The 14,150-nt window shown below is 34.5% G+C and overlaps 1 protein-coding gene across 1 annotated transcript; it reads right to left on the reverse strand.

Annotated features, from left to right (window-relative positions):
* Positions 1–312: 312 nt before the first annotated feature.
* Positions 313–2,886, reverse strand: LOC137807216 (heat stress transcription factor A-2). The gene is made up of 3 exons (XM_068607717.1): positions 2,108–2,886; positions 754–1,611; positions 313–672 (listed from the first exon to the last, which is right to left on the reverse strand). Exons 1-2 carry the CDS (start codon positions 2,498–2,500, stop codon positions 790–792), a joined length of 1,215 nt encoding a protein of 404 aa, XP_068463818.1. The 5' UTR covers positions 2,501–2,886; the 3' UTR covers positions 313–672; positions 754–789.
* Positions 2,887–14,150: the final 11,264 nt, after the last annotated feature.

A 14,150-nucleotide genomic window follows, 5' to 3' on the forward strand; every position in this document is an offset into this window, starting at 1 on the left:
TTCTAGTAGAATGTCTTAAGACTAAGTTCTGTGTAAGTTACTATTATAATCATGTGTTGATTGTAACTGAATAACCTAACCGTTGTGATTTTCGAAATATCAAAACAACATTTCTCAGTTGAGAGAAGTGATTCACAAAAATCTGAGACAAGGAAAAAGACAGATTATAGCAGCTCTGAAAACAGAGATTTCTCCAAAATTATCTTGAAAACCTAAATCTTAAAGTGATTCACGAAGTTGATGATTACTATTTCTAGGAGATAAAGGAATGGACAGGTTAAATTAGATAAAGCCTGAAACGGAACAGGGACGTGATTATAAGCCGGAAGTATTGAACTATAAACCAAGTTATGTAATACAAATTTACAACCTACATAGTTAAGTACTACATCTTAAAAGTCTTAGCTATGAGCAAGCTGATATATGACTTAAGACCCTAAGTTAACGAAAGGAACACGAAGGGAAGAAAGGGCTATACAACATATGAACAATTTGGACCCCACCAAACAGAAACATGAAAAGTCTCGCTTCATCATATAAAAAGCTGGGGCGAGCAACTAGGTCCTGCACTTTCAAAGCTGGTAAATGAAGAGCCATATAATATTAAGCTCTTCATCATGTGTAGCAGCAGAGCATCTTCACACACACACTCCTGCAACCTGAAATTGCACCCTGCATACAATGCCAAATGCAACATTATGGACCACATTGTTCAGAACTAAACATTCACAGAGTTTTGGAGAGGAAGATTACCACTACAAAAGGGACAACGACACTAATGAGATCATTTCAACTAGTTTGCTCCACCAATCCAAATGTAGATCCAAGAGACCAATCCGTTGGCTTAGTGATCAAATCCTCTAATTCAAGATAGATATTCGAGTCATTGACATCTAGTTCTTCATCAACTAGAGAATTTTCCCGCATTAGTTTTTCTGACATAACATGATAGGCAGAAGAAGCATCTGGCGCATTTGCGCTGGAACAACCATGGGCCCTTAATCCTTGCACAGAGTTACATAATTCATCTTCCAAAGGAGAGGGAGTTGGGTGCTCCAACTTGCTGATGTTCACAGTTTCAGACAGAAATCCTTCAAGCTCGGATTGCATTGAGGGGAATTGTTTATGAGTTTGGTGTCTATAATCAACATTAGGGGTTGTCCCCATGGTCTTGGGGAAGGGTACAGAGCAGGGGTTTCCCATCAATCTAGGCCTCTTAACCATGTCGTTACCATCAACCTCTCTTTTTCTCCTAATCTTTTGGATTAACTGCTCAACAAACGCGGGCCTTCTAGCCATTCTAGTGAGGAAAAACATCATCTGATACTGCTTCATCTCTGCACACCGAACTCTCTCCTGAACATTTGTGAGCTGAACATGCGAATTCTCCTGCTGCTGCCTCAGTTTCAGAATTTCAACCTTCAAAATGTTCTGGTCCTTCTTCAGTTTCTCCATTTCAGCCTCCACGCCGGGCTTCACCATAGTGAAAGCTCCCTGATGCAGTCTGGTGTACTTACTCCTCCTCCTTATGTTCTTTAGCAAATGCTTCTTCCCTCCTTGGAATCCTTCATTCGCAAACTCCCAACGGTCTGAATCAACCTTCCTGAAGCCCTGTACCCGTTCAACCATAAATACTTCGTTTACATCACAATAATGATATTAAACACAGATTAATCGAATCACTTCACAGAGAACCCTTTACTATGTACGCAATCAGACTAAAAACTATAATATTATTAAATGTTGCAATAAATTGACCGAACTAATTAGTAAAATTCTGAAATCATAATTTATTAAACAAAGGTTTAATTTATACAGTTTACAAAACTTTCGTTTCAGAGATGCCCGGTAAAACTTCAAACTCAAAATTAATAATTTGGAAGAATGACTCGTGTCGCACCAGTTGATCTAAATCAAAAGGTTTCTTTATAGATTTGAATATTTGATCTTAATCAATAAAATTATAAAAAATATAGAAATTTGATGTCTTATGATGTGAGCAGTATTTTTGAGAAAGGGGAGGAGAGAGAGGTAGAATAGAAGGTTAAGGTCAGAGAAATTTAAGGAGACATAGAAGAAACTTAAGACTGTGGAAAATTGGACTGACATAGGTGTTGAGCTGGCGAACGAAGCTGGAGAAATTGCTGTGCTTGAAGTATTTGGGAAGAAGGGTTTTGGAGAATTCGTGGGAGTCCCAAACGACGAAACTATCGCGAGTTTGACTCCAGGACACAACGGGGTCAGTGTGGGAGTCCTCCACCATTTCGAAGGTCTTCTTGAGGAACGGTGGGGGACCCATCTCGTGCAGCCCTTCCATCGTTTTCGGCATCTTATCCATGAAACCGTTGACGGCGCCGTCATCCACCTCTTCTTTGACGTGAACCGTGGTTGGGTCTTCCGTCACTCCGGAGGCCTTGCTCTCGCTGAAAACGTCGTCGTGGAGATCGCTTTCGCTGTCGTCGAAGATCTCCGCTTTCACTCTTGCCATTTCATCTCCCATGGCACTGATTTGAAGTTGGAAGTGTGTGTTTGGTTTGGTAAGCGTTGAAGAGTTGCAAAGGAGTGTGAGGAGTTAAAGTGTTGTGTTTTCACACAAGTGTGTTCTGTGTTGAATTTATAGAAGCTGGAAAAAAATGAGAAAGAGTATTTTAATGAGAAAAAAAGAGAGGAAGGTGATGGAGTAGCTTATCTTTGTGAGTGTCCATTTTAGGAAACTCCTTTGGACAGCCACGTTTTCATGACTCTTCCTTTCTTGCCACTTGTATGGAAATACTCTTTGCCTAGGTCCAAATCAAATCTATTTTTGGAACACCAAAATCATCTCATCACGTCTCTCACACTGTTTCTTTATTAACAACATCAATAATACATCAACCAAAACAGTTCGCAACTGGGCAATTCCATGTTCTATTTTGTAGCCAACTTTTTTTATAATTACACTTGACAATCTTATAATTAATTAATTGAATTATATAAATATTTAATGGAGAAACTATTAAATTAAAATAATATCCAAAGGAACATTAATAATTTTATGTTTTAATTATCGTTTAATTTAAACCATATTAGATTTTTTTTTTTCTTTTTCTAATTTCTACGCCATAGGATATATTTTGTTTTATTCTTGTACGGCACGTGCTTATTTATTAAACAAGAGAACAAAAATAGCGAAGGTAGATAAATGTAACGGTTACGGTCCATGCGGTTCGGTTACTGCGTCACTGTTGTCGGTCATCACCTGCATGTATGACAAGTGTTTGTTATTGTAACAACTTTATGCAGTTTGATAAATATTCGCCCTCAGCACTGATACAAAAAAGAAAAACAGTATTTATCCACACGTTTTTTTATAGAGAAATTAAGAACTGTGGCTATGTAAACTGTTGCCAAAAAAAGCCTGACTTAAAACAAAATATTTAATGTGAGATATTTTAAACGGTGCATTCAGACTCCAAAAATACTCATCTCATGTTGACGAGTATAAAATAGTAGGGAAGATGGATTTGGATTCTAAGTTAGACGAAATCTTACAGAAAATAGTTTATATCTTGATATAATTTGTGTTTTTTTTTTCAAATATTATAATTACACAAGAGGTGTTTTTAAATTTTGGATAAAAGTAAAAAGAATTGTAATTATTTAAATGTTTGTTTCTGAATTAGTAAATATATTGGATAAATGGGAATAATTGGGAAAAGTGGAGGACAAAGGCATGAAATAGAATGAAATGAAAACGGTGGTGGTAACATGTCGTTTCATTGGATTGTTGTTGTTATCTACAAGTGCAATGGTAATATTGGTTGGAGTTTGTTGCAATTTACGTGGCACGTGAACGAGTTAAGAGTTTTTGGTGGATGAAAACGTGACTCAAACTTAGGCTTATTATATTTGTCTAAGAAACAGAAACAGAGGGAATGGAATGAAAGAGTGGACCCAAATTTTCTTGGTTCACCAGTTTTGATCAGATTCCATGAACTTGAACATTGGCAATCGGTGACAGAAGAAAAGTAATGAATGAGTGTGAATAAAGTGAGACAGGGATAGGGGTGCAGTGTTTTGTATTGAAAGAAGGGCGTGCAAATGTCAAAATCATCCTTAACATTATATAAAATATATTATTTGATAATTTCCTTTTATCCCATTTTTTTAATTAGACAAATTTATTTTTAATAAATAAAAATAATTTTTTTTCTAGTTAATAAAATAAGTGTTATGATATGCTTAATAGTGTTAAATAGTTTTAAAATCGATATCAATGACACTAATACCTCTATCAGTCTATTGAAACACTTTTAAGGAATAAAAACGAAAATTCCAAGTTCAAAAACAAATAATCCTTAGATATTAAAACAGTATTAATAATTGAATTACTTATATATTTAAAAGTAACTACAACATAAAATTTTAATATTATTTATACAAAATTTTATATATTTAAAGTTCTATTATTTTTATTTTTTTAATATCATTCTTACAAAATTATATTATTTTAATATAATAAAAATGTGTTCGCTAGTTTATATTAACGAATTTGGATCCCATTTTTTTTACTTTAAGAGACAACCAGTTTTTTTTCATTCAACATCAAATTTCGTATTTGCGAGTTATAAGTAACACTATTTTTTTTTTATTGAATAACAACTAAAGTTAGAGATTAATTAACTAATATAGAAAAAATTAGAGATTACAAAATTATTTATAAATAAAATGATTTTTATTATTAATAAAAAATTATAAAATAAATTTTAAATTAATATCTAAATTAGTTACTAAGATTTTAATTATTAATATTTTAAATTGATTTTAATTAATTTTTAAAGATGAATTTAAAATCTAAAATATTAGTAGATAAAATTTTGATAGATTAGAATTAATTTAAAAATTATTTTATAATTTTTTTTTAATAATAAAAAATATTTTAGATATCAATAATTTTTTAATCTTTAAAATAATTTTTTATTTAGTCTAACCATAACTAGTTATTTTATTTTAAAATTAGTTGTAATTTGATAATTTTTTTAAGTATAAATACAATGTTAAATTACTGCAATCTGATTTATGTATTTATTTAATTTTTCAGTATATATTTTTAATTTGGTTTCTTAGTTTTTAGCATCAATTAGATGTTGTTCTTTTCGTGATAGAAGTGTCTTTTGTGTCTTTTCATTGTGGCACGTGTTTATGACCTGCTAACATCGTTCCTTACAAATCGCAGTTAATTGGAAAGAGTAATATTGTATTCATTTTATAAATTAAGAGCAATTTAAAATGTTAATTACAATTTGACCAAATTAAACTTGTAAAATATACAAAGGGATAGCCTAAGTGAAGAGCTATGGAAGAAATATAAAAAATAACATGGACAATCAAACAAAATTAAAATGTTAAGTTAGTAATGCAATAATAAGTAAAGTTGAATTAAAAATAATATTTGTTTCTGAAGTATGTTGAGATGATTTTTTTTATTAATAATAAAAAATAATAAATATGAATCACTTTAAGGATGATCCAATCTGTATATATAATAATAACCTTAAGCCTTTCCTACCAAAAAACGCTTCAAGAGACAGTTATAGAGAAAAAACATACATGGATCTAGAAAAACCACCTAAAAAACAAACACCTGGAAGAAAAAAATATTAAAAGACCATCCTCATAAAAATCAGAGAGCCAAGACACCAGTCAAAAAAGGAAAAATACTCAGAGTGTGAGTTGGTTGTAACCCAAGACCAACCCCTTAATTAAACCAAGACAAATACTTTTGAAACATCGACTACGCCCCCTTTAAAAAATATTATTTCTTTGTTTCCATAACTCGCTTACTACTACAGTGCAAATCACATCCCACACCTCATTTATTGAAACATAAACGTTACTTAACCTGAACTAGGAAAAGTTTAGCCGTGGAACATTGTGGGACACAAGCTGCACTTCAAGCCATGCAAGGCAACAACTCCATACTAGCCACGCAAATCTGCACTCAAAGAACAAATAACTATTAGACTCCTCCTCCACCCCACATAGACTACACAAAAGACTTTCGACCGCAATCCCACACTTCTCCTAGTTGAGGCTTTAAAATACGAACAAAATTGATTTTCCGAGGCCTGAGTGATCATTGTCCGTAAGGACTTATCCGCAGTGCATTGCACAAGTCCCCCAGGATACAACAGGAACTTCTCGGAAATTTCCGAGGATCAGAACTAGCAAGTTACTCTTAAAAGAGTAAGAACCCAATAAAACCCAGAAAAATAATTATAAAGTAAAAGAAAATAAAATGGGTGAAGAGAGAAGAAGATGAACAATGCACGGTGAGATGAAGATGAAGAAGAGAAGAAGTGTGAGTGAGAGATTCGTTTTCTGAAGCAAAGGGATGCAGTATTTATAGATGGAGAAACCCAAAACTGCCGCATCTTCAAACCCTAGTTGAGTGGTCATTGCCGCCGGAGATGGAGGAAGACCTGCGTGAATGGAGGAGTCAACCATCCACGACTCTTGCAACGTTCTGCAACATACTCACAATTCTGCAAGACCAGCAGTGCGGAGGCGTGAACATTCTCGCTCGTGCAACCACAATTCAGGGTGGAGTGGGCAACGTCGCACGACAATCTTGAAAAAGATCCAGTCTCCGCTGCACTTCCGAGATCTCCTTCTACGACACCGAAAAACATTAGAGTTTTTCTGCATACACTATGTTTTCCATTTCTGTATACACCCTGTTTTTCATTTCACAATATATACAGTTTTACAACAATCCCCCACATATTGCAAAAGATAAAACATAGAGATAAAGAAAGAAAAATAATTTTGGGTTCATCTAAGGTGTAATGCATTAGAGTTGGTATAACAAACTATATGAACCAGCCTTAGATTGATGAACTTAACACATAGTGTAGTTGGTATAGCAAGCTATATGAACCAAGACACTTAGTATGTGTTAGAGGTTTATCAATCACAATACACCTCCATATTACTTGTTGTTATCGATGTGTTGCGCTTACTAGGCCATGCGCGTGCCCGGTATTCATGAGTGCTAAAGAGATCTTGCCAAGATCTCATGCAAGCGGCACCACTTGATATGATTACAATAACATGATAGAGATATAATATGAACATGTTATGGATTCAACAAGAGTTGGAATATGATTAGGCACTTTTTAAGAATTGGATCAATGTTTTTAACAATCAAGAACTCACCAAAACTCAAGTAACCAAGCCAAACTCATATAGAAACCCATAATATGGCATATGAACTGATTAAAACAAGAGAGAACACAAATGAACCGATTAAAACACAAGGAAACACAACCAAAACCACAAGAGCAGAAAACTAGGAGAAACTACTGAATAAAAACACAAAACAAACTAGTTCTACCGATTGAAAAGACAAGAAACATCAAAGACATGTTTTAGAGTTTGTTTTGGAATGGAAATGGAAGAAGGAGATGAAAAGAACAAGGAAACTTATGTGGTTGGAGCTCTTGGAGATGTGCACGCCACTTGAAGGATGAAAGGCTTCAAGATGAGTGTAGTTGCCACCACTTGAGAGTCCAAGAATGCACTCAAGATAAGACTAGAAGAGAAGAAGACACAAGTCTTTCTCAATTCACTCACCAATTTGGGAGAGGTTCTTTACTCACAAAATCAATTCTATTATTTCAAAAACCCAACCTTCCTTTTATAGGGAGCAAGATCGGTCACCTATTACAAAAGAATCTTACAAGAGAAGCTTTACAAGGTAGCCTTCTAAACTCTTCCAATTCTAGCGCCTAAATGGAGAATGAAGAGGCACCTTCTAGATTTTTCCTAAAACTAACGCCTATAAATGCTATACAAAAGAGGTGTCTTAGGTTTCCCTCTTTAACACCTTTCTAAACACTACTCTATGTGTTTTAAATTTTATACAAAAGAAACTACAAAAAGAGAAAACATTTGAAGCCTACTTCGTAACTCTTTAGCTTTGCTCCTTGTAATCCTTTGAGGTAAAAAGGATGATGAGCTAATGTGCCTTTGAACATCTTCAACTTCAACTTCATTCTCTTCTTCTTCTTGATCTCCATCATACTCCCCGAGTTGGAGAGAATTCGACCACGAATTCTGAAGACCTACAGAAAAAGGAGTTAGATCACTGATATTAAAGGTATGACTACCAAGAAATGTATCAGGCATATCTAACTCATAAGCATTATCATTAATCCTCTTTAGGACTTGAAAAGGTCCATCACCACGAGGCATAAGTTTGGACTTCCTTTGATTAGGAAAACGATCCTTCCTCAAGTGAAGCCAAACCCAATCATCAACATCAAACAATAATGCTTTTCTCCTTTTGTTGGCATGTTCAGCATACTTGCCAACTTTCTTCTCAATTCGTAACTTGATGTCATTATGCAAATCTTTTATAAAAGAAGCCTTTTCACAACCATCCTTGCATAATACATCATCAAGTATAGGAATAGGAAGAAGATCAAGAGGTGTTAGGGGGTTGAACCCATACACAACCTCAAAACGAGAATGAGATGTGGTAGAATTTACTACTCTATTATAAGCAAACTTAACATGTGGTAGTAAATTCTCCCAAACCCTTGGATTCCCGGAAATAAAGCATCGCAACATTTGGCCCAAAGTTCGATTGACCACTTCAGTTTGACCATCAGTTTGGGGGTGACAAGTAGTAGAAAATAAAAGTTTAGTGCCAAGTTTCCCCCACAAGGTCTTCCAAAAGTGACTCAAGAACTTTGAATCTCTATCAGATACTATACTTATAGGAAGTCCATGTAAACGAACAACTTCCCTAAAGAAGAGATTTGTAATATGACAAGCATCATCCACTTTGTGGCAAGGAATAAAATGAGCCATTTTTGAAAAACGATCCACTACCACAAAGATGGAATCCTTACCCTTTGATGTCTTGGGTAGTCCTAAGATGAAATCCATAGAAATATCAACCCAAGGCATTGTAGGGATAGGAAGAGGGGTATATAAACCATGGGGTTGCACTCTAGATTTAGCCTTACGACATGCAATACATTTATCACACAAGTTATGAACACATTTTCGCATATGAGGCCAAAAGAAATGCTCATGTAAAACATCTAAAGTTTTGGCTACCCCAAAATGTCCCATTAATCCATCCTCATATGCTTCTCTAACAAGAGATTGTCTAATAGAGCTTTGGGGCACACAAAGTCTTTTACCTTTAAAAAGAAACCCATCTTGTATAAAAAAGTCTTTGTGTCCTCCCTTAGCACACTCTTGATAGATAAGAGAAAAATCAAGGTCATCATGATAAAGTTCCTTGATGTGATCAAACCCAAGATATTGGGTACCTAAAAGATTGAGCAAGGTATAGCGTCTAAAAAGTGCGTCGGCCACAATATTAATTTTTCCTTGCTTGTGTTTGATCACATAAGGAAATTGCTCAAGGAATTCCACCCACTTAGCATGCCTCTTATTGAGTTTGTTTTGGCTTTTCAAATATTTAAGAGATTCATAATCACTATGAATCACAAATTCTTTAGGAAAAAGATAATGTTGCCAAGTATACAAAGCTCTAACAAGTGCATATAATTCTTTATCATAAGTGGAATAATTGAGATGACTACCTTTCAATTTCTCACTAAAATAAGCTATAGGGTGGCCCTCTTGAAGGAGAACAACCCCAATGCCTATATTCGAAGCATCACATTCTATCTCAAATGTTTTAGTAAAATTAGGAAGGGCTAAGATGGGAGCATTAGTTAATTTTTCTTTCAAAATTTCAAAATCCTTTTGTTGCTCTTCTCCCCACTTAAAAACCACATCCTTTTTTACTATGTCATTGAGAGGTGCGGAAATTGTACCAAAGTCTTTCACAAACCTTCTATAAAAAGAAGCAAGGCCATGAAAGCTTCGTACATCATTCACATTGGTGGGTGTTGGCCAATGTTGAATTGCTACAACCTTTGATTGATCTACATGCACCCCTTTAACACTTACAACAAACCCTAGGAATTCTATATGATCAAGTGAAAACATACATTTAGCAAGGTTAGCATACAAATGTTCTTTCCTAAGGGTTTCTAACACTTGTCTAACATGCATCTTATGGTCACCCAAAGACAAGCTATAAATGAGGATATCATCAAAATAAACAACCACAAACTTGCCAATGAATGGTCTTAAAACATGATGCATGAGACGCATGAATGTACTTGGTGCATTAGTTAAACCAAAAGGCATAACTAACCACTCATACAAGCCAAAGTTGGTTTTAAAAGCGGTTTTCCATTCATCTCCCGATTTAATACGAATTTGATTATACCCACTTTTAAGATCAATTTTGGTAAAAATTTGTGAACCATGCAATTCATCCAACAAATCATCTAGCCTAGGGATGGGATGCCTATATTTGATTGTAATGTTATTTATGGCCCTACAATCCGAACACATCCTCCATGACCCGTCCTTTTTAGGGACAAGTATGATAGGCATGGCACAAGGGCTCATCCTATCTTGAACCCACCCTTTGGCAATTAACTCTTCTACTTGTTGGCGAATTTCTCTAGTTTCACTTGGGTTGGTCCTATATGCGGGACAATTTGGTAAAGAAGATCCCAAAATTAAATCAATTTTGTGTTCAATCCCTCTTAAAGGTGGAAGTCCTTTAGGAGGATCTTGAAACACATCATGAAATTCCTCTACCAAATTATCCAAACAATGTGGACTATCCTAAAGTTTTTCTAACTCAAGAGGTCTAGGAATAGCTAAAAAGATAGGATTGTGAGAAACTATTACCTTGTTGACCGCATGGCTAGAGATAAGAAGGGCCTTCTTAGAACTTTTTGTATTTTCACTCTCCCTCTTTTTCTTCATAAGAATTTGGTCCTCATGGACTTCTCTTAGAGAGAGAGATTTTAATATGACCTTGTGTCCATGGAAGTCAAAAGAAAGTTTATTGGTAAAGCCATCATGGAAAACTTTTCTATCAAATTGCCATGGCCTACCCAAAAGAACATGTGTAGCTTCCATTGACACAACATCACACAAGACCTCATCTTTGTATTTACCAATAGAGAAATTTATGAGGACTTGTTTGTTAACAATGATTTCGCTCACCTCACTTAACCATTGTAATTTGTAGGGCTTTGTATGAGAGATAGTAGACAATCCAAGCTTATCTACTACTCTTGTACTAGCCACATTGGCACAACTACCCACATCCACTATCAAAGAACAAATGTTGTTTTGAATGAGACATCTTGTATGAAAAATATTTTCTCTTTGACTTTCATCAAAGGGTTGTAAAACTTGACCAAGAAGACATCTCACAACCAACAAATCTCCTTCAAGTGGACTTTCGCTCTCATGCTCACTTGATGGCCTAGAAGGTGAAGAATGCCTAGATGAATCAGAATCATGCTCACTAACTACTATGCCATTATGCACATACATATTCCTTTTAGAAGGACAATTAGAAGCAATGTGACCATATCCCAAACATTTAAAGCATTTCTTACTAGATGATTTGATTGGTGATTTAGGAGTAGAAGTAGAAGGCTTAGACTCCTTAGGTTTGAAAGAAGAATCCTTAGAAGGAAGTTTTGAAAAAGCTTTTTTTATTTTTCCAAGAGTTGTTGTAGTAACCATCATTGGGAGAGTTTTTGAAAGCATTTTTCTTTGCAAGTTGGGATTCAACCTTTATTGCAAGGTGAACCAAAGATCCCAAAGATGAATACTCTTGAAGTTCAACAACATCTTGAATATCCCTTCTTAGACCACTCACAAAGCTAGCTATCTTAGCTTCCTCACTCTCATCCATGTCTACTTTAAGTAAAAGCGTTTCTAACTCCTTAAAGTAAGCATCCACACTTAGCGTGCCTTGTTGAAACCGTTGGAGCTTCAACATTAGGTCTTTCCTAAAGTGTGGTGGAACGAATCTAAGGCGCATACACTCTTTCAAATCGTTCCAAGAAACCACGGGAGGTCTCTTGTTGTATATAATGTCCATTACAAGTCTATGCCACCATTGCATGGCATAATCTATGAATTCTAAAGAGGCTATTTTCACCTTTTGGTCATCATTGACCTCATAGGCTAGGAAAATTTGTTCACATTTAACCTCCCAATCTAAATACACATTAGGATCACTATCACCACTAAAGCTAGGGACTTTTACAAAAGGACATTGAGGCTTTGCTTCTTGGTGATGTCTTTGTTCACGGTGATGGCTTTCTCCATGAGAATGATGGTGATGCCTCTTTCTTCTATGTTCTTCTCCATGGTTGTGAGCATTGGAAGAACCTTTGGAAGAATGTCTAGGAGAATGATGTCTTCCATGGATGGAATGTGAGGATCTTTCTTGCTTCAATTCAACTTTTGCATAGCTTCATCTTTGATTTCTAATCTTTCTTCCAACTTTTGCATAGCTTCATCTTTGAGAGCAAGGGCTCGTTTTGCCTCTTTTAACTCATTAAGAACATAAGCTTTATGAGTAGAATGTGGTTTGGAAGATTCAACACTTGAATATGTATCCATTGGACAAAGAAAAAAGCAAACACAATAGCAAACAATATTAAGAAAAACAATGTTAGCAAATGGAACAATTATAGGGATGTACTGAAAATTAAAAGTCACTCCAAGAAAGAGTACTTCCCTCAACCAATCTGTTCTTGAGGTCTTGTAACTCTCAAATGAAATATGTCAAAGCAAAAACACTCTTTCTCAAAGCCAATACACCACAAAATTTAAAGAACAATAAAAGGCAAACAAGAAAGGCTATATCAAAAGGAATACAAGATATATGACAAACTCAAAGAATAGTGAAGAAAAGACAAGCAAGAAAAATAAGGTACTCAATTAAAGGATGACACACAAAAGAAACCTAAATAAAAGCTCTAGAATAGATGAAGAAAACAAAAACAGAATTATTGGAATTTTTTTTTTGTTATAAATTGTGCGTGACTTTACAGATTTATCTGGAACTGTAAAATGCAAACTGGATTTTGAAATTTAAACCACATAAATTTCAAGATCTTATCTCAAAAATGGCACTGGAATTACATAAAAACAGTAAGCCAATTAATTGTGATAAATTTTGCAAAATTACTGCCAGATTACTGTATTTTTTGTGCTAGAATTACACATTGGACGTATTTCATTTATCATATTTTTTGTACTTGGAATTTTGATGTACTTCTTTTTTCTACTTTTTTATAACACTTTCAAGAACTCAAATCCAGAATTTCCAAAATTTCCAGTAAGCAAAGAAATTGCAATAAATCGAAACAGTCAACACGTTTTCAAGAAAACAGAGGAAACCTAACTGGAATGAAAAACAGAATTAAGAACTTCAAAAGACATAATTGAAGTGATGTTTAAGAACTTGTATAGATCTATTACACAAGTATGAACTCAAAACTAAAAAGAAAAAGCACCAAAGGATCAAGAAAACAAACACATAAAACTGTACTCAAAACAAAATCAAGAAACAAAAATTATCAACAAAAGGACTACATAAAATTGATAACATTTTTGGAGAAACATGACTTGAACAAAACTTATAAGGATTCAAAAATCAAAATGACACAAAAGCAATGTAATAAAAAAAGAAAACAGCAAGAAAACTAAAAAATAAATCTAAAACAGAAAAGTAACAACAAGAATGTAAAGTTCTTGAATTAAAAGTGCCAAAACAACTCAAACACACATAAGAACAAACCTAAGACTCATGATACCACATGATATGATTCCAATAACATGATAGAGATATAATATGAACATGTTATGGATTCAACAAGAGTTGGAATATGATTAGGCACTTTTTAAGAATTGGATCAATGTTCTTAACAATCAAGAACTCACCAAAACTCAAGTAACCAAGCCAAACTCATATAGAAACCCATAATATGGCATATGAACCGATTAAAACAAGAGAGAACACAAATGAACCGATTAAAACACAAGGAAACACAACCAAAACCACAAGAGCAGAAAACTAGGAGAAACTACCGAATAAAAACATAAAACAAACTAGTTCTACCGATTGAAAAGACAAGAAACATCAAAGACATGTTTTAGAGTTTGTTTTGGAATGGAAATGGAAGGAGATGAAAAGAACAAGGAAACTTATGTGGTTGGAGCTCTTGGAGATGTGCACGCCACTTGAAGGATGA

This window comes from Phaseolus vulgaris, chromosome 3, assembly GCF_051622355.1.
Source record: "Phaseolus vulgaris cultivar YP4 chromosome 3, ASM5162235v1, whole genome shotgun sequence".
In the NCBI taxonomy this organism is placed as follows: Eukaryota; Viridiplantae; Streptophyta; class Magnoliopsida; order Fabales; family Fabaceae; genus Phaseolus; species Phaseolus vulgaris.